The 25,911-nt window shown below is 53.0% G+C and overlaps 1 protein-coding gene across 1 annotated transcript; it reads left to right on the forward strand.

The window, feature by feature from the left end:
- The first annotated feature begins 12,739 nt into the window (after window positions 1–12,739).
- KRT78 (keratin 78) lies at window positions 12,740–21,092 on the forward strand. The gene is made up of 9 exons (XM_058742665.1): window positions 12,740–13,237; window positions 13,664–13,878; window positions 14,923–14,983; window positions 15,460–15,555; window positions 16,634–16,798; window positions 17,153–17,278; window positions 20,048–20,268; window positions 20,546–20,580; window positions 20,662–21,092. The coding sequence occupies exons 1-9, from the start codon at window positions 12,872–12,874 to the stop codon at window positions 20,931–20,933; spliced, it is 1,557 nt and encodes a 518-aa protein (XP_058598648.1). The 5' UTR covers window positions 12,740–12,871; the 3' UTR covers window positions 20,934–21,092.
- The last annotated feature ends 4,819 nt before the right edge of the window (window positions 21,093–25,911 follow it).

Genomic DNA, 25,911 nt, shown 5'->3' on the forward strand with positions numbered 1-25,911 from the left:
AGTCGCGTGTGAACCATATATGCTTCCAGGGCCCCTACACTTTGACTTGTGCACACACATATTTAGTCCTATGTGGTCATCTGATCTCTGCACATTCACACTCATTGTCCTACATTCAGTTAAAAGCTCCCCACGATGCACTCCCCACATGTCCCCCCCCCCCAAAATGTCCCCGTTCTCTCTCTCTCTTGCCCCAGGTTGTCCTCAGAGAATGTGAGAGCAGGAGGAGTCCCGGGAAAGGCAGCCTTTAGTAGGCCAGGGCCTGGCTGGTGAGTGGGGGCTGAGAAGATAATAAAGCTAATAGTTGATAGACACCACCCTGTGCTTGGTGCTGTTCTGGGCACTACGTGTATCATCTTGTTTGACATACACAGCAACCCTATGAAATAGGAATTATTATTCCCTTATTATAGTTGTGAACATGGAGGCACAGAGAGGTTAGGTCACTTGCCTGAGGCCACAGAGCTAGTCAGTAGTGGAGACAGAACCTGAACCCAGGCAGTCTGACTGATGCTCTTAACCATCAGCCTATAGGTCCTCTCTTCCTGATCCTGACCCTCAGGTCACTCTTGGGCTCTGCCCAAGGTACCCCGAGGACCCCAGGAGCTAGCTTCCGGGGAGTCCGCGTACTGTGTGGGTTTCCCCAGGGCCAGCTGGGACTTCACCACGTCCAGAAAAACACCCAGGAGTCCCTGGTGGTTTACATTCCCATTTGGGGGCCTGTTTGGGGGCTCTCACCTTATAACCCCATCAGGCACCACAGAAGTGGTGGCAGGGAAGGCACTTCAGGGAGGTCCTGATCAGCCCCTACTCCTGTTTCACGAATTGCTGCGGGGCTGGCTTCTGCCTGGCTCCCAGACCCTGTTCTAGCTGTGAGAGCCCCGGCTTCCTGCAGGGGGAGTGAAGAGCAGGAGAAGCCAGGCTTGCTTCTGCTCCTGCCTGGAAGGGAATACCAGGAATGGGTCTGAGCCCTGGAAAATCCTGGAAAGATGTCTGGGACCAGGACTGGATTAGCCTGCCCTGTCCAGTGACTTGCTGGCTGGCCCCCGAGGGAGACAGTGTATGCATGCATGTTCGTGTATGTGCGTACGTGCGTTCAGACGGGGCTCCCAGAGGTTCATGTGTCCTCTGGGAAAGAAATCACACGGTGGACCCGGTGGGTGGAAAGCCCTGAGGATCCCTGCAAAGGAGTACCCAACCATTTACAATACTCTGATCTACATTTATTGATACAGACAGGGTGAAACTGGCCACAAATCCATATGTGTAATCTGATCCCACCTCTGGGAAATACATATTTATATGAATAAGTGGTGCTTTCGCTAGAGTAGCATACAGCACTATGCTAGAAACACGCATATACACATATGCATTCAGATATATGCATATATATAATTATAACACACAAACTCTATAAGGGCATGGATTTTGATCTGTTTCGTTGGCTACTTTATCGCTAGATAGTACTATAACAGTACCTGGCACAGAGAAAGTGTCCAATAAATATGGGTTGAAGGAATAATGAAAGATATTTACATGTGGAAAAAGTCTGGAAGGTTAGGCACCAAAATGTTGACAGCGACTACCTCTAGGTTGTAGTTTTTGGAAGAGTTTTGTTTTTCCTAACTTTATTTCATTATCTGTCATTCTAAAATTTTCAGTGATGAACTTGTATCATTTGTATAAAGAAAAGGAAGTGCCACAAGCCTTACAATCCAGAAAGCAACAAGTGTCTGGGCAGGGCAGGAGGGGGTCACGGAGCCAGTCTCCCTTCCTGGAGGACAGCATTCTTAGCTGGATGGGATTATTTGTTGTATCTGAAACACCTAGCACGGTGCTTGGTGGTGAAAAGTGGCTGGGTAAATGTGATGGGTGGAGGATAGCCTTCATGAGCTTGCTGGGGTGGTGGGAGTGGGTAGGTGACTGGGGGCTTGGGGTCCTCCTCTGTGGGTCTCTATCCTAGACTCACGGCTCTCTATAATGCGGGATGAAATGAGTCCTGGCTTAGTGGGTTCTAGTCCTATCCTTGCTGTGTGCCCTGGGTAGGCTGCTTTCCCTCCCTGAGCCTCAGTTTCTTGTGCTGTAAAACAAGGGTATTGAACAAGATGACCTCTTAGATCTCTCTGCTCTGACATTTTACAACTGGCAGGTATTACATGGGGTATTTTTGTTGTTGGGTCACTCTCTGGTTGTGCGTTATTGTGGTCTTTTATTTTTTTAATGTTTATTTATTTTGAGAGAGAGAGAGAACACAAGCAAGGGAGGGGCAGAGAGAGAATCCCAAGCAGACTCTGTGCTGACAGCGCAGAACTGAATGTGGGCCTGGAACTCACGAACCGTGAGATCATGACCTGAGCCGAAATCAAGAGTTGGATGCTTAACCGCCTGAGCCACCCAGGTGCCCCTGTGGTCTTCTTAACTGGAGTCTACATTCCTCAAGGTCAGGCATACGGTCTGACCCAGTCTGGGTGGCTCACAGCAGGCCCACTGTCAGGCCCCTTGGGCCCTGTCTGTGCTCAGCCTGCTGCTGTCTGCTCTTTCCCAGCCGGGCCAGCCTTGTTCTCCGTGGACCCAACCAAGGGTTCCCGCCCTCATCACTGTCATGACTTAGTGGTTCCATGGATGAGGGGGCCATGATTCTTCGCTTTGGGGGGTGGGCGCGCTGCAGGGCAGAACATGCATCAGTGGGTTTAGGGATTAGATTAGATATTAGAATTTCCAAACCCTCGGGATAGATTGGGAGAGCCCCTTACCCTCCGGTTTCCCCCTTCTCAAACCTGTTTTCATTACCTGCCTCTTCTGGAAAAGCTTCCCAGAGGAAACCTCTATTTTCCCATCCCCCATCCTGACAGCTAACGCTGCTCCTGGTTCTGGTCTTATTTCTTAGGTTTGTGTGTATTTGGGTGTGGGACCACTTCTATCAGAAAGTTTCTTAAACGTTTTTGGACAATGATCCCTAGGAAGAAATTCATTTTATTTTATTCTTATTAAAATTTTTTAGATGTTTATTTATTTTTGACAGAGAGAAAGACAGCTCTGTCATGAGTGGGGGAGGGGCAGAGAGAGAGGGAGACACAATTTGAAACAGGCTTGGAGTTGTCAGCACAGAGCCCGATGTGGGGCTTGAACTCACAGACCGTGAGATCATGACCTGAGCCAGAGTCAGATGCTCAACCGAATGAGCCACCCAGGCGCCCCTATTCTTATTTTTTAAAATGTCTATTTATTTTTGAGAGAGAGAGAGAGCAAGCAGGGAAGGGGAATCCCAAGCAGGCTCTGCCCTGTTAGCACAGAGCCCAATGTGGGGCTCGAACTCACAGAGGGTGACACCATGACCTGAGCGGAAACTAAGAGTCGGATGCTTCACCCAGTGGGCCACCCAGGCGTCCTGGAAGAAATTCATTTTATATTACAGTACTGTACACACTTACACACACACACACACTTACACACACACACACACACACACACACACACAGAACAAAATTTCGTGGTGCCTCACTGTGATGCACGCTGATAGGCTGGTTGAGACCCATTCAATTGATTTCACAACCTCCTGCTGGGTTGTGACTTGCAGTTTTGAAAATACTGTTCTCTCAGACTGAAGTTCCTTGGGGGGCGGGGGCAGAAGATTCAACCTCCATCCCCAATCCCTCCTGTGGTGCAGGTACAGCTCTGCAGATGGCCAGGGGAGGGATGCTGGCGAGGGGGATGAGCGGGTCGGGGGGGGGGGGGGGTGGGGGTGCTGGTGGGGGGTAGCTCATCCGGGTAACCCCCCCCCCTTCCCCCACTTCCCAGTCCAGGACTTCCAGTGAGGCCTTACCTTACTTTCCCCAGCGCTGTAGGAATCTTGGGAACTTTCCCCTAGAAATTGCCCCATGGGCCTTTCACCCTCTGGGGTGTTAGGAGGCTGACCTTAGCAACACGTCTCACAAATATTTACCACATCAGGAGCACTTGGCTGCTAGCGACAGGGCACCCAACTGGCTGAACCTGATTGGTTCAGAGTGGCGGCGCCTGCGTGCTGAGCCCTGGACGGGCAAGTCTGGACTCCCAGGTTGTCTGGTGTGAACACCTCCCTCTTCTCTCGGTCCGGCCCTGCCCCGTTTCCCTCTCCCAGGCACCACTGGTTTGCTCCCCGATGCCTGGGAGGGTCTCTCTCACCTCCGCTAGTGGCGTGCTGAGCCAGCTTGTGCAAACACAGGGGAGCTAATTGTGCCCACTTTGTCCCGGCTCTGCAGTCACTGGCCCGAGCGCCATGCCGCGGGCCTCCTGAGAAGACCTGGGTTCGTGTCCTGCCTTGGTGTCTTGCCGTCTTCGAGATCTCAGGCACTTGCTTTTGTGCCTGTAGCGTAAGCAACCATAATGCTCGCTTCTTGGATTCTGGAAACAAGACGAAGGATCTGCCAAGGCCTGGCCCGGGCATAGCGATGGTGCCCAGAGGGTCCTCAACAGGCGTTTGAGGAGTGCCTCATGAAACGTGATCAGGTTTTATGTGTAAAAGGTTATTATTCCAAAGTAGGAGTTGGGGCATTGTCCCTTACTGCCTCTCTCAACCCTGAACTTGGGGACACACATACATTTATTTATTTATTTATTTATTTATTAAAAAAAATTTTTTTTTGACATTTATTTATTTATTTATTATTTTTTTTTTTTAAATTTTTTTTCAACGTTTTTTATTTATTTTTGGGACAGAGAGAGACAGAGCATGAATGGGGGAGGGGCAGAGAGAGAGGGAGGGAGACACAGAATCGGAAACAGGCTCCAGGCTCCGAGCCATCAGCCCAGAGCCTGATGCGGGGCTCGAACTCACAGCCGCGAGATCGTGACCTGGCTGAAGTCGGACGCTTAGCCGACTGCGCCACCCAGGCGCCCCGACATTTATTTATTTTTGAGACAGAGACAGAGCATGAACGGGGGAGGGTCAGAGAGAGGGAGACACAGAATCTGAAACAGGCTCCAGGCTCTGAGCTGTCAGCACAGAGCCCGACACGGGGCTCGAACTCACAGACCATGAGATCATGACCTGAGCTGAAGTCAGCCGCTTAGCTGACTGAGCCACCCAGGCGCCCCGGGGACATACATTTAAATTTGGAACTCCCAGGCAAAGCTTTGCAAATCCCTGCTCTCCCAGGCCTCTGTCTTGGGATTGTACTCCCTGTGGGTTTTGGGGCCTCATTACCTGGACTTGGAGGGGCTGCGGGGGCTGTAGCTTGGCCCACCCTTGATGCAATAAGCCCATTTTCAGGGTGCCTGGGTGGCTCAGTCGTTTGAGTGTCTGACTTCGGCTCAGGACATGATCTCCTGGTTTGTCGGTTCCAGCCCCATGTCAGGCTCTATGCTGGCAGCTCAGAGCCTGGAGTCTGTTTCAGATTCTGTGTCTCCCTCTCTCTCTGCCCCTTTCCCCCCTCTCAAAAACAAATAAACAAAAAACTAAGCCCATTCTCTGGATGGTGCCACCTTCCTCCATTGCCAGTGAAATGAGGAGGACTTGGGCCACCTGTCCCAACCCAGTGGGCAGGAGGGTACTGAGGCAGAGAATGCCGGAGTGTGCTCTGCTCGGCCTGGGGCGGAGCAAGGGACTGCCTCTTTAATCTCCTCCCTCTCCTTTCCTGCCCCACAGGCCACCAGAGATGTTAATTACAGAAACTGGCCACATCTGAAAAAGTGCTGCCCCCTCCTTGTCCTCACTGGCTTTGGGCAGCTTCGAGCCTTCCAGCTTTTTCTTTTTTTTAAAGTTTTTATTTATTTTGAGAGAGAGGGAGAGAGAGCATGCACATGAGTTGGGGAGGGGCAGGGAGAGAGGGGGAGAGAGAGAATCCCAAGCAGGCTCCTTGCTGTCAGTGCAGAGCCTGATGCAGGGATCTATCCCAGAAACCTGTGAGATCATGACCTGAGCTGAAATCAAGAGCCAGACACTTAACTGATTGAGCCACCCAGGGGCCCTGAGCCTTCCAGCTCTGATGCAGGAAGCAGCTCCAGGTTGAACTGCGTTTCCTATGTAGGCCATTGACACATGGATGAACGCGTGACATTTTAATAGCTCTATTTTATTTAAATATGAATTGGAAAAGTTGGAACTACCACACAAAAGCCGTGATTTGAAGGACATTACTGGCTAGGGTCAGAATAAGAAACAAAGTGAATTGATTTAGATTTGATTTAAAGAAAACTATTGGGGCGCCCGGGTGGCTCAGTCGGTTAAGCATCTGACTCTTGATTTCAGCTCAGGTCACGACTGAGCCCCTTGTCGGGCTCTTGGCTGACAGTGTGGGGCCTGCTTGTTATTCTCTCCTCTCTCTCTGCCCCTCCCCATTGACGCTTTCTCTCTTTCAAAACAAATAAAGTTAAAAAAAAACACTATTAAGTACATGATGGTGAGGATCGCATGTGCGAAGGACTGATGTTCTGGGTAAGAATTTGGCATGTATTTCTCAGCCGTGAAGGCCAAACTTCTGTGACTAACAGAGAAGTCATGGGCTGTGCATGGTGGGGGGTGGGGAGGCTGGCTGAAGACAAGTGAGGGACACCTTTCTGTCCAGTCCCCCTCAAACAACAGGACAGTAACCAACCCCTTCATTGCCCTGCAAAAGCCAGGAAAACCAGAACAAGCGCGGGCAGCACAGCATCGCCTTGACCCCAGGAGAGGATTATCCTCTTCCTGAACGTGTCAAGAACATGAACACCTGCTGCTGCTTCTAGAAGATCCCCGGGCCCCCACGGTATCCTGTACATAGTACAGCGGCACCTCCAACACCTCTGTTGCATTTACTGGTTTTCACATAGATTCCCCACCAGACTGCAAATTCCTCTAAGGCAGGGACTTCTCGGTATTCTTTGTTTCATCATGTCTAGCACCCGGTAGTGCTTAATGAATGTTGATAATTGATGGGGAGGAATGACCTTTACTTTTGCATCTACTGTGTGATCTCAGGCAAATAGTCCTACCTCTCTGGGCTTCAGCTGGATACGGTGTCCTTCAACACGGATATTTCCAGGTCTCTGAGAGCATCATAGCGTGGTGGCCAAGCACAGGGACTCGAGAGCCCAACTACCTCTGTTCACGTTCTGGCTCTGTAGCATACTAGCTGTGTGGCCTTGAGCAAATTGTTTGTTCTCTTCAGTGCCTCAGTTCCCCTTTCTGTAAGATGGTGATACTAAGAGTCCCTACTTCATAGAGTTGTTAGGATTAAATGCTTCATATACGTAAAATTCTTAGAATGGGGCTTGGCACGCAGGCCCCATTTGGTGTTTTATTGTTGTTTAAAATAGTTCACTGACAATGTTACCTTGATAGTTTTTTAGGTCAGACAAAGGCTTTCTGGGATTCAGTGAGATTTTTTTTTTTTTTAAAGTGGGTCCAGCACAGGGCTTGACCTCATGATCCTGAGATCCAAGACCTGAGCTGAGATCAAGAGTCAGACACTTAACCGCCTAAACCACGTAGGTGCCCCAATGAGACATCTGATACATTTTCTGATCTTCTTGTAGAGAGACAGGAAAATGGGGTCAGGGTGAAATGGGTGCAGTGGACGGGGAGATACAGGCCTCCAGTTGTGGAATGAATGTCACAAGAATGAAAGACACAGCACAGGGAATGGAGTCTATGTTATTGTGATAGTGTTACATGGTGACAGATACCTACACTTGTGGTGAGAACAGCACAATGTGTAGAGTTGTGGAATCACTGTGTTGTACACCCGAAACTGACGTTGTATGTCAGTTCTACTTCAGTTGAAAGAATTGGATGCTGGATTTAGAAAAAATGGGGTCTGGAGAAAAGTATGACTGGGTAGATTCCCAAATAGCTGAGCATAAGACCCAAAAGCACAGACCCTGGGAGGATGTAAAGGGAGGGCGTCCAGTGGCATGCTACCTGAGTCTGCCCTTGCTTTCCTCCAAGACCAGGACCCTGGGTCAAGGTTCTTCCAAAAGAGGAATTCCCCACACCAATTACGCCAACACACCAACCTACAACCCGGTGCGGCCCCTCTCAGACCACCTCCCATTCTGTATTCATATGTGTATCCTCTGTGGGACTATGTATTCCTTCAGAATGGGGATGGGGCCTTATCCATTTTTCATCTCCTGTATCATGTAGCTCAGTGCTCACCCAAAGTAGGCGTTCAATAAACATAAACACCCCCCCCCCCCCACACACACACAGACACACAGACACACGACCATGTTTCTCAAATGCATTCATGCCCCTCACCTTCAGTGGTTGGTTGGGGATTGACTAATGCTTCAGAGAATTAAGAGTCACAAGGACCTCCAGAGGTTGAAAGATGGAAGGAAATCAATGAAACGAAACTGAATGGGATCCATTCATTCATAAGGTATTTATTAAGTGCCTCCTGTATGCCAGGCACCATTCTTTTTTTTTTTTTTTTAAAGCTTATTTTTGTTTATTTTGGGAGAGAGACAGAGAATGGGTGGGGGAGGGGCAGAGAGAAAGGTAGAATAAGAATCCCAAGCAGGCTCCGGGCTGTCAGCGCAGAGCCTGATGTGGAGCTTAAACTCACAAACCATGAGATCATGACCTGAGCTGAAATCAAGAGTCAGATGCTTAACTGCCTGAGCCACCCAGGCGCCCCTGCCAGGTGCCATTCTAAGTGCAGAAGATACGTAAATGAACAAAGGGGCCAAATGCCTGCCCTCATGAGGCTCACAGTCTGCTGTGGGAAGGCAGGTGAGCAAAATGAGTAAGTAAAGTACATGGAATGTTAGGAAGTGCCAGGAGCTAAGTGGAAAGCAAGCAAGCAGAGAAATGGATAAAAAGTGTCAGAGGAGGGATGGACCCAGAATTGCGATTTTGGTTTTAAGGCAGCAGAGAAGGTGACTTTTAGGCATGGGTATCAGCGGAGGAGCATTCCAGGAAGAAGGAACAGCAAATGCAAAGGCTCTGAGGCATGAGTGTTCCTGGCACGCTCAAGAATAAATCAGGGGATCAGCTAGGTTAGGCCTGTCTCATGCCGTATACTTTTCTTTCCTTATTGTAATTGCAATGAAATACTTGTCCAATTACCTGTTCACTGTGTGTGTCTCCACGAGACTCTAGGCTTTCTTGGTGTGGGGGCTGGGCTTTTCCCTTTGCTGAATTCTTAACCTTCAGAACAGGCTCCCACACGCAGTCGGTGCTCAATTACATTTTGTTGATACAAAATTGAATAAATGTGAGTAACGAATGGCATTTGGGTCAAGAAATTGCGCAGGCAGCACAGGCTTGAGACAAAGAGGTTGGGGAATTCTAGTGAGCTTAGGGCCCCCGGGAATTTCAAGAAGCGGTGCCAGCCTGGCACTTTCCTGAAGGTGGGCCCAAGTGGTCAGGGGCTACAGAGCAGGAGGTGTGGCTGAGGAGGGTTAACTGGGAGCAGGGAGCCTGAGGACAGCCGTAACCGTGACCATAATTGTGACCCATCAGAGCCTTCACACTCCCGGGTTTGGTGTGAAGTCTGTGATTCGAGCTGTTTGTCCTTCGGCTGCTGCATGAATTGAGACCTCTCTGTGCACCTTTGTGTACAGGAGCAGATTGCTCAGGCCGTGAGGGCCTCGCATTCAAATCTCCAAACTGCGTCAGCATTCTCTCCATCACTGAATGATTGTTTACTTATTTATTTATTTCAAAAAAATTTTTTAATGTTTATTTATTTTTGAGAGAGAGAGAGAGACAGAGTACGAGTCGGGAGGGGCAGAGAGAGAGTGAGACACAGAATCCGGAGCAGGTTCCAGGCTCCGAGCTGTCAGCACAGAGGCCCACGTGGGGCTCAAACCCGCCAACTGCAAGATCATGACCTGAGCTGAAGTCGGACGCTCAACCGACTGAGCCACCCAGGCGCCCCTACTTATTTATTTATTTATTTATTTATTTATTTATTTATTTTTGATTTCTTGATTTTGATTTTATTTTTTTAAAATTGTTTTTAATGTTTATTTAATTTTGAGAGAGAGAGAGAGAGAGAGAGAGAGAGACTGAGGGTGAGTCGGGGAGAGGCAGAGAGAGACATAGAATCCAAAGCAGGCTCCAGGCTCTGAGCTGTCAGCACAGAGCCCGACGTGGGGCTCGAACTCACAGACCATGAGCTCATGACCTGAGCTAAAGTCGGGTGCTTAACCGACTGAGCCACCCAGGCGCGCCTTATTATTATTTTTAATGGAAGGAAACAGCAGCATTTGAGAACAGGGGCGATTCAAGAAGGTCCTTGGGTGTGACAGTCACGGATAAGGACTCATGTCTTAAAACAAATACTTATTGGTGCCTAGCGTATGCCAGACCCTGAGCTGGATAGAGTGGTGGACAAGTTATGACCAAGGGCTTAGAGGGTTGCTCCATGGGACGGTGGCCTGAGCTGAGTGGTGGTCCTGGGTCCAGCCTGATCAGCTGTGTGGGTGGCCTTGAGCAAAAGTCACTCAGATCACGGAGTGATGGGTCAAAGCAGGCTTAGAGGTCATCTGGTACCATCTCTTAGGTTACCCAAGGGTGCACAAGGGTGCACCCTATGGGGCCTGAGTTTTTAGTCAAAGCAGGCTTAGAGGTCATCTGGTGCCATCTCTTAGGTTACCCAAGGGTGCCCTACACCCTATGGGGCCTGAGTCTTTAAGTGTAAAATGGGGGCATTGGTCAGATGCCCTTGAAGTTCACTCTGGCTTTACTATTCTATAACATTACAAATATGAGGAAGTTCTAGGGAGGTGGATTTGGTGCCATCCCACCGTGATCTCTGTCCTCCACCCTTAATACCAGGGGGAGGGGTGGTAGAGTCCAGTTCACAGAGATGTTTCTCAAACACATTCACGGAGCCTGGAAGGCAGGCATCTGGCTTTCCTTGTTGCTGCAAGGCGGTCCCCGGGGGGGAGGGTTTGGAGGTGAGTCCTCAGTGGGATTCAGCCCATTTCCCGGATTCTCTTTCTAGACCCCAGAGTTGCTCCCCACTGCCTCCCTCTCCATGGCACACTCGGATTTCCTGCTGGGATCTTTTCGCTCTTCTTCTCTTCCTCACCTGGCCCCTTAGTGCTTTGATCTCCTTTGTTCTCCCCACCGAAGGCCCCACTACTTCTTCCCCTTGAGGTCATCTGTGGTTCAGCTTCATTCAGGGGTGTGCCAAGTGGGGCGAGAAGAAGGAGGAAGGGGCTTCTAATCCTCTGGAGGGAGGGGAGACTTGCTCACTGTTGTCTGGCCTGCGGGTAGGGCAGCCACAGGATGGTTCACATTGCTAGGACTGACTTCCTCATAGCATGTCCCTTGAGTGTTCATTATGCCGAGTCCCTGCTTATTCTTGCTTTGAGTTGCATTATCAAAGGCACAGTATCCTAGTATCAGGGGCCATCCGGCTCTAGGAGCAGGTGGGGGGAGAGGAGGAAGAAATTGCCCTCCCACCATATAAAGAAGGAACTTTAGAAATTTCTAAAAATCCGAGCTGTCCAATGCTGCTCACCAGCAGTGGAGGAGCTTCAGGGAGCTTCAGTGGTGGTGGCTGGATGCCCCCTACCAGGTGTCCTGGACCTGGTGGGAGGTTCACGGAATACCAGAGGGCAGACACAGAATCTATCTTGGGGGGAGCCCCGGACTCCCGTGTCTGCTCCTAGTACCCCAAGGGAGTATTTTTCTTTTTCTTCTTATTTTTTTATTTTTTATTAAAAAAAAATTTTTTTTTTAACGTTTATTTATTTTTGAGACAGAGAGAGGCAGAGCATGAACGGGGGAGGGGCTGAGAGAGAGGGAGACACAGAATCGGAAGCAGGCTCCAGGCTCCGAGCCGTCAGCCCAGAGCCATCAGCCCAGAGCCATCAGCCCAGAGCTGTCAGCCCAGAGCCCGACGCAGGGCTCGAACTCACGGACCGTGAGATCATGACCTGAGCCGAAGTCGGACGCTTAACTGACTGAGCCACCCAGGCGCCCCTCTTCTTATTTTTTTAATGTGAAATTTATTGTCAAATTGGTTTCCATACAACACCCAGTGCTCATCCCAACAGGTGCCCTCCTCAATGCCCATCACCCACTTTCCCCGGGAGTATTTTTCTAAATGCATATTTTACTTCAGAGCTCAGGTGCCTCTGATCTGTAAGCTGATACACTCAGTGTGTGACCCAAGTGGATGGGCCTGGGCTGCGTGCCTGTGGAAGGAGCGGGGACACAGGCTGGGCTTGGAAATGAGCCACTTGCCCAGATCCTGGATGGAGATGCCTGGTTGGAGTGGGGTGGCGCCTCATGGATGATTGCTGGGTTGAGCAAGAGGAGGGACTTGGACACCCTGTTTTTCGGTTTCATTTCCAAATCCTGGAGCGTCTTTCAGCCAACGATGACAATAACACCTCTATTAACCTCGTAGTTTCTCCTACTGCCACCAAGCGCCTTCCTTCTCCAATTATTGTAGGTAGATTCTCCCTCGAGAAGCTTCACTCTCTTCTGTCCAGTGTCTCCTGGGCACTCAGATGCTCCGTCTGAACCCCATCTCTCCTTTCCCACCCCCCCATCTCCTTCTCTGGGAAGCCTTCCTTGAATGACCCACAGTGACTGCTTGGGGCCATCGCTCCCACCCCCAGCCCCGGGGTCCAGGTCTCAGGCTGCTTCCTTGTCTTTGGGACAGGCCCAGCTCTCCTGCTGGTCTGGGAGCTCCGAGGGCAGGGTCCGGGCCTCCTTCTCTCTTGGGCTCCGCACGTGTTGGGCCCCTGTTCTCCAGCCGTGTCGGAATAGGTCAGCTGGAGCCAGTGACAGATACAGTCAGGCCAAGAACATCTTGCTCCCCAAGGCCCAGCCCAGGCATGGGAGGGGATAAAAGTCTCGTGCTGGGGCCTCGGGGCAGGAACTCACACACTTTGATTATTGTCCGTCTGTCTGCCTGCAACTGTGTGACCTTCCGTCTCTACCATGTCTCACCCCTCCTGCCAGGCCCAGAGGGGCTTCAGTGCTCGCTCGGCCTGCTCTCCTCACTCTGGGGGCTGTGGCAGAGGCAGCTTCAGTAGCAGGAGCTTCGGTTCTTTTGGGGGGCGCAGGGGGGGCTTTCATGGGAAGGCCTGGGCATCAGGGGGAAGGCTAGGGGTGTGGCTTGGGGAGGGCCGCTGTGGGCCTGGGCTTTCCCTGTGCCCTCCGGGGGGCATCCGGGAAGTGACCATCGACCACAGTCTGCTGACCCCCTTGAAGATTGAGATTGACTCCCAGTTCCAGGCGGTGCGGACTCAGGAGACCCAAGCGATCAGGACCCTCAACAACCAGTTTGCTTCCTTCATTGACAAGGTGAGGATCAACTCGGCTAAGCCCCTCTTTCTGGGCCTCCCTCGGAGGAACTGTCCTCCGTGGATTTGGGAATGGAGAAGTTTCCTTGGCTACCACTTTTCTAATCACTTCTGCAGTGAGGAAGTCCTTCCAGTGGTTTAACTGCAGTCCTGATTAGGCTGAGGCCCTGCTGTTCTATGGTTGGGGCACAGAGACAGAGAACAGTTGTTCAGCAGTGGGAAGCCCCTCCCCTGTTAGCCATCGTGATCATTTTGATGTGCTCAGAGCCTCATGCGAGGGCATGAGGCTGCCCCTGCCCAGGCTGGATTTGGGAGGTAGGGGAAAGGTGGGCTAAGTGGTGGTGGGGGGTTCCTGGGGCTTGACTTTCCAGAGCCTGTGGCCAGGGAGTCCTACCGGAGCCTCAGGGACCCTCTGTTTGTGCTGCAGGTGCGGTTCCTGGAGCAGCAGAACAAGGTCCTGGAGACTAAGTGGCACTTGCTACAGCAGCAGGGGATAAGCGACAGTCCCCAGGGCCTGGAGTCTTTCTTCGAGGCCTATGTGGCCCAGCTGAAGAGGTGGCTGGAGCAGCTCCAGAGAGATCGAGGGGCCCTGCATGCCGAGCTGAAGTTTTGCCAGGACCAGGAGGAGGAGTATAAGGCCAAGTAGGCAAACCCCAGTGCCCCCGGGGGCCCGGGTGGGGTCCAGGAGGATTTGGATCGGGGCTGTTGGTTGGAGGGTCTCCCACATGCTGAGCTCCCAGAGACACATGGGTGGCCTCCCTTCTGTATCCCAAGCCCTCTGATTCTCAGGGTGCCCCGCTGTCACAGGTAAGGAGGCCCCACAGTGCCTGATGCCCAGGTCTAGAGAGCCTCAGTTCCAATAGATCCAGCTACAAGGGCCACGTGTCCGGTCAGGGGCCTGGGAGGGGCCTGTTTAAACAATGCCGCAGTGGGTTTTTCCTCAATAAATCCTGTTGAGCAAGCTGTGGGCTAAAATGACTCAGATGTTCTCTGGTCTCGGTAGTGGAAGGGAATCCATTTAGGGGGACCATCCCCAGGCTTGTGGCATGATTCACAGCTGGGCTGTGTTTCTGGGCTCCCCACCTAGGTCACCTGCTGGTGTGGAGAGAGCCCTGGACTAACCAGAGGCTTGGGTTTGGCGACTGTGAGCAAGGGGTAGCTGTGTGGCCTTTTACCTTTGCCGGCCTCAGTTCCTTACCTGTAGGTTGGGAACATGTCACCTGCCCTTCTCATCTCCCAGAGCCATTGGGAGGATGGCTTGTGAGGCGGGGTGGGTCCTGCAAAGAGCCCAGGATGGGACCGGGAGAGCTGGTCTTAGATCTGCTCGCGCCACCTAATTATCTACGACTTGGGCAAAGTCACGTGATCTCCCTGACACAATCCAAAATGTCCCCTTCACATGACGATTGTGAGTAGTGAGGAGAGGTGTGGGAATGTGCCTTATAGACGTGAAGGAAAGTGGCCTCATGTGGTCAGGTGGACACGGGCTGAAAGAGTGGAGAGGGTCATAGCCAGATTGTGACAATGACCTCCTGATAGGGAAGGTAGGGGAGCTGGCTGGTTATGTGTCCTGCTTGGAAGCATCTAAAGGCAAGAGGGGCCTTTTCTGGGAGGTTGTGCTTGGAGGAGGGGCATGGGTTCTGATCTCACCACCTCAGGCCTCGTCCTTCTGTACGTATTTGACAGGTATGAGCAGGAGGCCTACAGGCACGCCACACTTGAGAATGACTTTGTGGTCCTAAAAAAGGTGAGGGGGGGGTGTCCAGCTGCTTCCTGCGGATCCTGAGCACCCACCATGCACCTTTAAAGCCCAATTCAGGGCTGGGAGGGCAGGGGGTGGGAATCCTAATGCAGCACATGATCTCATGCAGCCTGTAGGGGGCCCCAGGGAAATGAGACATCTATGTAGACAGAGGGACCCCAGGACAAGATCGGATGGAAAGACTGCATGATGAGCTCTGGGTGTCACTGTGGGAGAGGGTGGGGAGGGAGTGGAAGAAGCAGAACTGGTTGAGAGTAATCCGGGAAGGCTTCCTGAAGGCAGTGTGGGTCAGTGTCAGGCAAAAGGGAGAACAGGGTGGGGCGGGGTTGGAGGAGGAAGGAGTGGGTCTGCGGGGAGAGCTGTGGATGAGTATTGGGCAGTGTGCGACCAGAATTCCTGAGCCAGAGTGGGACCCACAAGCAGGAAGTGGGAGTACATGGCTTCTGTCTTCCTGTCCCCAGGATGCAGATGGGGTTTTCCTGAGCAGGATGGAGCTAGAAGGCACACTGGAGTCTCTGCAAGGGTCCTTCTGCTTCTTGAGGCATCTGTACGAAGAAGTGAGGATCCACCAATGCAGGGTGGTGGTCTGCTGAGGGCAGGTGGGAGTGACGGGAGGGGATGGGGCCGGCAGGCTCCCCGGCCACAGTGGGAGTGGCCAGGAGGCGAAACCTGGTTAGGGTGACTTGGATCCAGTCATGCAGACATTTGACAAGCAAATACTGAGAATGTACTGTGTGGATTGCTAGGTCCTAGAGATGCACTAGTCAATAACCAGACACAAATCAACGCCTGCTTCCTGTTGGGAGACAGGCAATAAACAATAGACCTACTAAAGAAGTAAATTGTAGAGTATGTTAGAACGTGATCAGTGCTATGACCAACAGGAAAAATCAGAGCAGGGAAAGGGGGCTTAGGAAGGTGGGGAGGGGGTAAGGCAGGTGGCAATTTCAGATAGGGTAATTTTTTTTTTTACGTTTACTTTTTTTGGTAGACCGAGAGAGACAGAGCACAGGTGGGGGAGGGGCAGGGAGAGAGGGAGACACAAAATCTGAAACAGGCTCCAGGCTCTGAGCTGTCAGCACAGAGCCTGATGCAGGGCTCAAACTCACAAACCACCAGATCATGACCTGAGCCGAAGTCGGACGCTTACCCGACTGAGCCACCCAGGCACCCTGAGGGGCCTTATTTGGAAGACAAAGTTTGAGAGAAGATTAGAAGGCTGGTGGGGAAGTTAACCAGGCAGGTGGAACCGGGGAGTTGCAGGTGGAGCACAGGGCCCCCAGTGGAGCACTGGTTCCTTTGTGGAAATGAAGAGGCTGTGGGGGTTGGAGCAGAAGGAGTGAGAGGGAGGCAGGTGTGATAAGAAGTCAGGGCAGTGATGGGGACCAGGCGATTTCGAGCTTGCAGGACATTTACCTTTAATGTCCATGCTGCAAGAGTCATCAGACATCACCTCCTACAACCCTCCTTTTCAGGAGAGGAGACAACAGAAGGCATGCTCAGCACCACCCAGGGGAATGAGGGCTGCCCCCTGACGGAGTGTGGGCAGAAGTCAGGCATCCTGACAACCTGCCCGGGACTCCAAGGGGGAAAGGGAGCAGGGGCAGGTGGACACTGAGTCAGTCTTCCCTGCAGGAGCTGAACCAGCTCCAGACCCAGGCCAGCGACACGTCCGTGGTGCTGTCCATGGACAACAACCGCTGCTTGGACTTCAGTGACATCATCGCTGAGGTCCGTGCCCGGTACGAGGAGATTGCCCGGAACAGCAAAGCCGAGGCCGAGATGCTGTACCAGACCAAGGTGCCAGGGCCAGGGGGCAGCACCGGGCTGGAAAGGGCTGTGTCTCCATGCCCATGCCCCAGGGTGGTCGTCCCCCTCGGTCCCCTTGGGGCAGTTCTGATAACCTCCCTGGGGCTCCAGGGCTGGGTGGGCATGGCCACTTCACCTCTCCAGGAGGGGGACAGTGAGGGAAACCAGGGGACACCAGCCCAGACTGGCGTGGGCTCATCCCACCGTGTCCTGCCTTCAGCGTTTCACCTGCATTCCGAGTGAGGATGCGAGGAGGCGAAGAATTGGGGACACGATGTTTCTCATGGTCTTGGGGTCAAAGGTGAAAGTCCTCTCAACTAATGGTGTCACCTCTGTCCCCCTCAGTACCAGGAGCTTCAGGCGTCCGCCCAGCTTCACGGGGATAGCATGAAGGAAACCAAAGTCCAGATTTCTCAGTTGCAGCAGGCGAGTCAGAGGCTGCAAAGTCAGATTGAGAACCTCAAGAAGCAGGTAAGGCTCCCAGAGCTCCCCAGGCCCTCCCGGTACTCTCTTGGTGCCAGGGTCACTGCTAGGTTTGTGTCCAGGTTTGAGTACTGGCTGAAGCTTTGGATAATTTGGGTGGAGAGAACCTCAAGCCCCATTTCGGAGGATTTTGACCTCCCTCTGAATTCAAGCCTGTGTGTGTTCTGCACTGAACAACTCCAGGGGGCGCTGCTCGCGCTGCCTTTCATGGCCAGGTGTACATTTGGCTTTTGGCTCCTTGGGGGAGAGTGTTAATCCGTCTGTTTTCTAGTCTTTTCGTTTGAGTCTTACTCCTCAAGCCCAGCGGAGACTCTAAGGCTAGGTGCTGACTTTCTGGGTCCTGCATTGGGGAGTGTGAAAGCCAGGAACTCAGGGGGCAGGTGAGATGGGAAGTGGAATGGGGGTGCATGGGGGGGGGGCGAGCCCTCCGTAAGCAGATGCTTTAGATGCTTTGTGTGGGTTGGAGGTGATGCTGTAGGTGCCTGGTGTGGGCTGGCAGGGGGAGAGGGAGAGGGCAGCAAGGAGAGAGACATGGTTTCCTGCTAGTCCCGGAGACCTCACTTCTAGACGTGAAGGATTACAGACTCTTCAGCTCTCAGTATCTTTGCACCCATTTTCCCCAAACCCGAAGAATCGGTTTTGGGATCGGCAGAGGGTTGAGAGCCGAGACGACAGATCAGGCGGGCTCCTCACACACTTCAGCTTGGCAAGCAGGGCGCGTGTGACCCGTCCACTCCCCGGTGGGGCCCCCCTGGGAAAGCCCTTGGAGCTCAGGCCATTCAAAGCCCAGACACAGTCTCCACCCATCCTCACCTGCTCTCCTGTGGGATGTGATTCAGGACCTGAGATGAAGGTGACCAGGTCCTATCGTTCAATTTGCTGCCAGTGTTTTGTCCATAGATTTGAATTCCTTGCTTGCGAATGCCTCGGCAATGTCTGTTAAAATGCAGATCCCTGGGCCTCTGTCAGACTGAGGGAATCAGTATCTAAGGGCAGAGCCCAGATACTTTCTAAGCTCAGTTCGTTCACCAGGGTGACTGAGGGTGCGGAGCCTCAGCCCAGCAGCCAGTACTTAGGAGTGCTACTCTGTCCCCACATCTGGGACCCACAGCTTCTGCCACACAACAAGGTGCCTGTCCTGTGAGAATCCCTCTTGGGAATTCTTCCCGCCCGGCCCCATTTTCCTGCACACACATGGTGGACTGGATATCCTTGTGCCAGACCTAGGGCAGAGCCCCGCGGTCTAGGACCAGACATCAGCTGTCCGGGGTTAGGGTCCCAGTTCTGCCCCTCACCACTTTTCTGAACCTCAGTTTTTTCATCTGTAGGATAGAGATGATATTTCCCAACAACAAGGTGCTTGTGAATAGAATACAAAAGAAAAGAAAAGAATAGAAAAACATAGAAAGAATAGAATAGAATAGAATAGAATAGAATAGAATAGAATGGAATGAGACTACACTGGGACTAGAATAATGAGAGCCTTTAGGGAATACCTTCTTTCCTGATCCAAACAGGAAGGTAAACCCACTGGATGGCAGATTAGATAGAGAAGTTGTTCCCCTTCTGGGAGTTTTCTATCAGATCAGAGAGGTAAGCACAGAGAGTGTATTTCTCAAACCCCAAACTGAGGCACATGGTTTGATATATAGTAAAACCTTGGCTTGCAAGTAACTTGTTCTGCGAGCGTTCTGCAAGGTGAGCAAACATTTCTAATATGTTTTAACTTGACAAACGAGCGATGTCTGGCCATATGAGTAGTATGTGACACTGAACGTCACATGATCACAACTGAGCCAACGGTTCTTGAAATTCGCTTTGATATAGGAGTGCTTTGGATTACAAGCATGGTTCCGGAATGAATTACACTCCCATACCAAGGTTTTACTGTACTTTGATAACAGGACAAAGTGTTTGAAATGGGGCTATTCTCAAACCATCAAGGGTGGTGGTCACCCTCAAGATGAGACTTGTAGATACTGCTCCATACAGGACAGGAAGGGCATTAAGTGCCTGGGTAGAGCTACAGTGCCTCGGGTAAGGAGCTAAGGGGCAGGAGTGGGAAGAAATAGGGGAAGATCATCGGAGGAGGTGAGATAGGAAGCAGATGAGTTTGCTGTGGCTGCCCAAACAAAGTACCACCAACTTGGAGGCTTGAAAACACCAGACCGTGTATTCTCTCAGTTCTGGAGACTAGAGGCATGCCATCGGGTGTTAGCAGGTGCGCTCCCTCTGAAGGAGCTCGGCAGGGGAATCCTTCCTCGCCTTTTCCTAGCCTCTGGCGGCCCTGGGACTCCTGGGCATTCCTTGTCTTAAGGTTGCATCACTCCAGTCCCTGCTTCCGTTGTCACATGGCGTCATCTCTCTGTGCTTGTCTCCGTGTTCTCTTGTCTTTTTCTAGGGACACAACTCATTGGATTTAGGGCTCATCTTGCATGCAGGATGCTATCATCTTGTGGTCCTTAATGCATTATGTTTGCAAAGACCCTCTTTCCAAATAAGACCACAGTCTGAAGTTCTGGGTGGACATGACATTTTTTGGGGACACTATTCGACCCACTCGGGGAGTTAAGGAAGCAGAAGAGGCAATGCGCTCCCTTAGGATGAGAGCAACGGGGAAGTGGGGGTGACCATGGATACTTTGAGCGCATGAGATTGTGGTCTACCCTGGGCTTTAAGCTCCATCCACAGCAGGTGACTTGGGAGGCTGTATTGGGCTTGCAGCCACTTTCTCCCTCATTTCTACACCCATCCCAGAATGCCGACCTGCAGGCCACCATCGCTGATGCTGAGCAGCGTGGGGACCTGGCCCTGAAGGACGCCCAGGCCAAGCTGGACGAGCTGGAGGCTGCTCTGAGAGCGGCCAAGCAGGACCTGGCCCGGATGCTGCGGGAGTACCAGGAGCTCATGGGCATGAAGCTGGCCCTTGATGTGGAGATCGCCACCTACCGCAGGCTCCTGGAGGCCGAGGAGTGCAGGTGGGGGGCCTGGGAACTCAGCCGAGGGGGCAGAGGGGGATGGACTGCCACTGCAATGCTCTCCTTGCTGAGGGGGATTCTGAGATTTCCTGGCACTCCGAGCCACTAAGGGCAACCCATTCTGCTGGGGAGCGGGGAGGCAGGGATTTAAAATCAGGACTGTGGGTTTCATCTGCTGATTGGGTATGTGAGCTGCTCCAAGAAGCTAAAAAGCATGAGGGAATGCATTCTTTGCAGCCCTTCTTAGCATTTCCTTCCCTTGTCCTTTCTCCATCAGGATGTCTGGGGAATGCACCAGCCAGGTCACTGTCTGTGAGTATCAGGGGACTTGGGGAGAGGGGTCCCCGTGGGGAGCTGAGGACCCTGCCGTGACTCTGGCGCATTTCTTGGCAGCTGTAGGGGGAGGCAGCACCATCGTGTCTGGAGGAGCTGGTGGTGACCTGGGGGGCGCTTGTGGACTCAGAGATGGGAAAGGCAGCTTTGGGTCTGGCTGCTCCAGCATCGTGACCGGAGGCTCCAGCGTCACCCTGGGCCCTGGGCAGGGCCCGGTTTGGGGCCCCTGCTCTGTGTCCGGCTCCGGCTTCAGCTCTGGCTCCAGCTCCGGCGGCCACACCATCCTGAAGAAGACGGTGGAGTCAAGTCTGAAGACGTCCGTCACATACTGAGTGACCTGGCAGCCGCTTGCTCCCCTTGCCTTCCAGAACCTTCTAAGCCCAGTTCCCACCTCCACTGCCCTTCCTGGCCAGCTCTGTGTCCCTTGCCCACAGCCTGAGCCAGCTCACAGGGGACTCTGCACAAGTCAATAAAATCATGCCTGCCTGCTGTTCCGAGTGTTTGCCCAGTCTCCCTTACTCTGCATACTGACCCACATCTCCTTTGCCTGCTGTCCACCCCAGGCCAAGTCCACAGCACCCTGTCCTCTAGCCAGCCAGCCTCATCCTCTCCTCCTCGCAGCCCTCAGGAGGAGCTGGGAAACCCCTGATGGGCTTGGCCAGCCAAATATTGTCCTTTGTGGGGAGGGGAGAGGCCTGAGGACCACTGACCAGAGCCTGCGGGCTGGAATCATGGGCCAACCTGCCTACTCCTCTTCCCCTGTCTCTGGACCGTTTCTCTAGCTCTTCTGTGACATGAAGCAGCACCCACTTCTCCCTGAGGGGGCGTCTTCCCTTCTCTCTCTCCCCTCTCCCACTCTTTCCCTCTCACGAATTCTACTGAGTGTAAACCATACTCGAGGCACTGTGCCAGGACTGGGCTATGCTGGCAAGCTGGATCAATCCCAGCCTGCCCTCCTAATGGGTTCAGTCTCTCTCTCTCTCTTTGAGTAAATTCTATGCCCAATGTGGGGCTCAAACTCATGACCCCAAGATCAAGAGTCGCATGCTCCATAGACGGAGCCAGCCAGGCGCCCCTGGGGTTCAGCATCTTCCCCGTCCCCTTCAGTTTCTGGGTTCTCCAACATAACCCCTCCCACCCATGAGAGCCAGATCGTCCTTCCAGAGGCCTTGGTTACCAGGGCCAGAGGCCAGCCTCCTGTAGCTAATTCAGACAGCCTCCGTTGGGGGATGGGGGTTTCTGGTGAAGTTCCCTCTGTGTCCTGCCCCTTTGTACAGTCTCCTCCAGGGACACGCTGGCTCCAGCTCCATCCGAGGTAGCAAGCTGGGTCCTATTGCCTCAGCCCCACCTCATCTCTGAGCTTTAACCTGGCCCTTCTCCTGGACAGCAGTGCCCCCAGAAGATTAACAATTCAGCAGTGATGCTAAGCACTAGCTTTAAACAGGTGATCCAAGGGCATTTAGAGGGGAGGCTGAAGGGCAGAGATGAAGGTGCCCTGTGGCGGTGTGCAGTCTCTCTGCCACTCCCTCTGGCAATTCAGCTCGGCCCCCAGGCTTGCACCTCACCCAGTAAAACAGAAGCAGGCCTGCTGCCCAGCCCACGCTCTCCGCAGAAGGAAACCTGGGAAATATCGATCACTGTTTGGGAATATCCAACGGGCATCCCACCCCTCATCCCAATCAGCTCATTGGGGGGCTCCCTCCAGCCCTCTGCTCTGCTCCCTGGCATGTCCTTCATTCCCTCCATCTCTGCTGATGTTTCAGTATCTCTTCTCGCTTGTTCCCTGGTAAATTGGCTGTACTCCTGACTGAACACAGCCCCTCATCCCTGTTCTTCCTTCTTCCCATGTCTGCACCGGATTTTTCTCCTCCTGGAAACCTTCTCTAATTCCCTCGGTCTGAATGCGCCAGACCCTTTCTGTCCCCGGCCCAGCCTGGCTGTACCCGCAGCTATCCTTGGCTCTGTCTCTGTCTGGTTCTTGCCTGGGACCCAGGTTTTCCCATTAGCCTGGGACCCATGGGCAAGTTCTTCTCCTGCACCCAGGATGGGGACCAGCTGCTCGGCTTGTGCAGGGGGGCTCTGGTGGGCACTTGGGACTGAAACTCAGCCCGTCCCCTTACCTCTTGACTCTCATCCCACCACCGGGCCTGTCTGAACATGAGACTGGAAAAGTCTTCTTCCCTCTTCAGTGGGAAGCTCTGCAGGAGGCCAGGAGTGTGGGCATGAGGGCCAGGTGCTAAGAGGGTGGGGAGGGTCACCTTCTCCACCCGGGCCCCTACCCCAGCAGCCCGTCGGCTCCTGCACGGCTCCTCTTGTCTCCTCCCTCCCCATGTGGCTAACACCAAACTCCATGGTCTTGGCCATAGGAAGTCAGGCCATTCCCCACCCCCCGTCCCAGTTTTAAGGGGAGGTCAGCCCTTTTCTCAGACCTGTGGATCTCTCCATCAAAAATGTCTGAGAAGGAAGCTTTTGAGCCTTCTTTAAGGGAGACAGGGGTTGGGGGTACACGGCTCAGGAGCCAGGATTCCTGGGCTTGCGTCCCAGCTCTGCCACTTACTAGTGGTGTGACTTTGACCAAGCTGTGGAACCTCTCCAGTTTCCTCATCCGTGGAAAGAGATTAATAACAGCGCTTACCTCACAGGGCTGGCGGAGGGGCCTGCCATTTGTCATCCCAGCAGGAAATGAAATTCACCCGAAAGGTCGGCTAAATGGACTTTAATGAAAGGGGTACCTATGGAGGTGTGGGCGTGGCTAAGGGCACAGAAAGGATGGAGGGGCCAGAGGCTGGGAGCAGTGGGAAGCCACTGCCATCCCTAGAGGTAGTGAGGCTAGTGGTTTGTCCAGGACTGAGCCTTTTTCCAAGACGTGGGGCTTTCAGTGCTAAATAAGGACAATCCTGGAAGAACCAGGGTGAGGAGGCCACCCAGTGTAGAGCCGAAAGACAGGAGGAAGGAGTGACAGATGAGACAGGAGCAGGGACTTTTGGGGGGATCACTTGGAAGAAGCCGTAATCATGGAAGAGGCTGGGGAGAAATACCAGTCCTCCCTTCCTTTCTCCCAGATCTCCTACTGATCCCCCCCTCCCCTCTGCCTTGGCCAACCCACCTGGAAGCCGGAGAGCAAGGGAGCAACCTACAAGGGTCTAGAAGGTAGATGACTGATCTGGGGCAGGAAGGAGGTGGACCGAGCCTACCCATCATGGACGTGAGATGTGTTACTGCACTGATGTGTCTGCCACGTAGGAAGTGCTCAGTAAATGCTGATTATAAGAAACATTGCTGTTAGTTTAGAAAGTCCTATCCCTGTATGAGGGCTCCCAAGGGCAGCAAGTGTTTTCTTTACCCCGTACCTTTCCTTTTTTTTTTTTTTCTTTTTAAAGTTTGTTTATTTATTTTGAGGGGCATCTGGGTAGCTCAGTCGGTTAAGTGTCCGACTTCGTTTCAGGTCATGATCTCCTGGTCCGTGGGTTCCAGTCCCGCATTGGGCCCTGTGCTGACAGCTCAGAGCCTGGAGCCTGCTTCGGATTCTGTGTCTCCTTCCTTGTCTGCCCCTCCCCGGCTCACGCTGTCTCTCTCTCTCTCTCAGAAATAAACATTAAAAAATTTTTTTAAAAAAGTTTATTTAGGGGCGCCTGGGTGGCTCAGTCGGTTAAGCCGTCGACTTCGGCTCAGGTCATGATCTCGCGGTCCGTGAGTTCGAGCCCCGCGTCGGGCTCTGTGCTGACAGCTCAGAGCCTGGAGCCTGTTTCAGATTCTGTGTCTCCCTCTCTCTGACCCTCCCCCGTTCATGGAGGAGCTCTATCTCTATCTCTCTCTGTCTCAAAAATTAAATAAACGTTAAAAAAAAAATTAAAAAAAAGTTTATTTATTTTGAGGGGGGAGGGGATGAGAGAAGGAGAGAGAGAATCTGAAGCAGGTTCCCCACTATCAGCCCAGAGCCCAGCCCCACGAACCATGAGATCATGACCTGAGCCAAAATCAAGAGTCAGACACTTAATGGACTGAGCCACGCAGGTGCCTGGCACCCATATCTTTCCTACTGCTCTGTCCCCAGCCTGGCCTATGTTGGGTGCTCAGCTGACACCATCAGCCATCTTACCTTGTCCCTCCTGCAGCAGCCTGCCATACCCTCTGCTCTTGTGTCCTGCCACACCCGGGGGGACCCCAGGCAGGTGACAGTCTGTAGACACAGAAGCCCTTGGTTGGAGCGGCAGCAGAGGGGAGGAAGCGATTCCTAAGCCACAGAAAGAAGGTCTAAGCTTGGGTGTTCGGTATGAAAGCAGAGAGGACAGTCAAGGCCCGAAAAAGAAGGTCCCAACGGTGGCTGGGTTGGGACCCGTGAGCCCCCCATCCCCCCCACTGCCTAGGAGGGAGCATGTCTCCAAGCAGTAACTCAGAGAACAAGCCCTGGGTGGCCTGTGCCGCTGTCTGTCACCAGCTTTCACCACAAAGCCTGGCTCAGCATGCCAGGTCAATGACATGAGGCTGTCATTCCTGGGGAGCGGTGGAATGTTTGTTTGTTTGTAGCTGACGCTACTCCCACCTCCCCCGCTGCCCTGACTCAGAAGGCTGACATCACTCCCTTCCCCACCTTCCTCAGAAGCCCCACTCCCCACATCCCCTCCCGCCTTCCCCCTCCCACACCCCTGCAGGGAGAGATAAAGGAGGCTGAGAAAGTGATCACAGCCTCGGGACTGGGACTGCAGGCAAAGGTCAGTGGGAAGTAATGGCTCAGTCCTGGGATGGCTGGCCGAGGCTTTTTGAAAGGATTTCCCCTGCGGGCTCTGCTTATAGGCAGAGGCAAAGGAGGCCCAGAGAGGTTGAGAGAGCAGCCCCAGGACACACAGCTCAGTGGGGATTCCGTCCCAGCCTGGCTTGCCCCAGTGCCTTGTATCTGAGCTCCCAGCAGGGAGGAAGAGCCTCTCTTGGGAAGTAAGGGTCTAGTTCTCTGAGTGCCCTTCACCCCATCCCTCCTGGGTGTTAGGTTTGACCTAACTTGCAGCCTCTCACAGTGGTCCTGGGAAAGAGTCCCACAGCCTCCCCTGGGCCTGGAATGGGCCCGCTCTCTGCCTGACTTCCTTGGGCTGTGGAGCAGGCCATGTCCTTTCCTTTGGGATCCTGGGGACACAAGTGGCCACAGCCCCAGCTCCCTGCCCAGCCACTGTGGGAGGAGCACGGCAAGCACTGCGTCTGCTCCTTCCCTCAGGCGAGTTTCTCTCACCTCTCTGGGCCCATTTTCCAGTTTTCCAGCTAAAAGCTCAAGGGGGGAGGAGGGACATCTCTGAAGTTACCTCCTCAAAGTTGTCTCAG

Source organism: Neofelis nebulosa, chromosome 8, assembly GCF_028018385.1.
Source record: "Neofelis nebulosa isolate mNeoNeb1 chromosome 8, mNeoNeb1.pri, whole genome shotgun sequence".
NCBI lineage: Eukaryota > Metazoa > Chordata > Mammalia > Carnivora > Felidae > Neofelis > Neofelis nebulosa.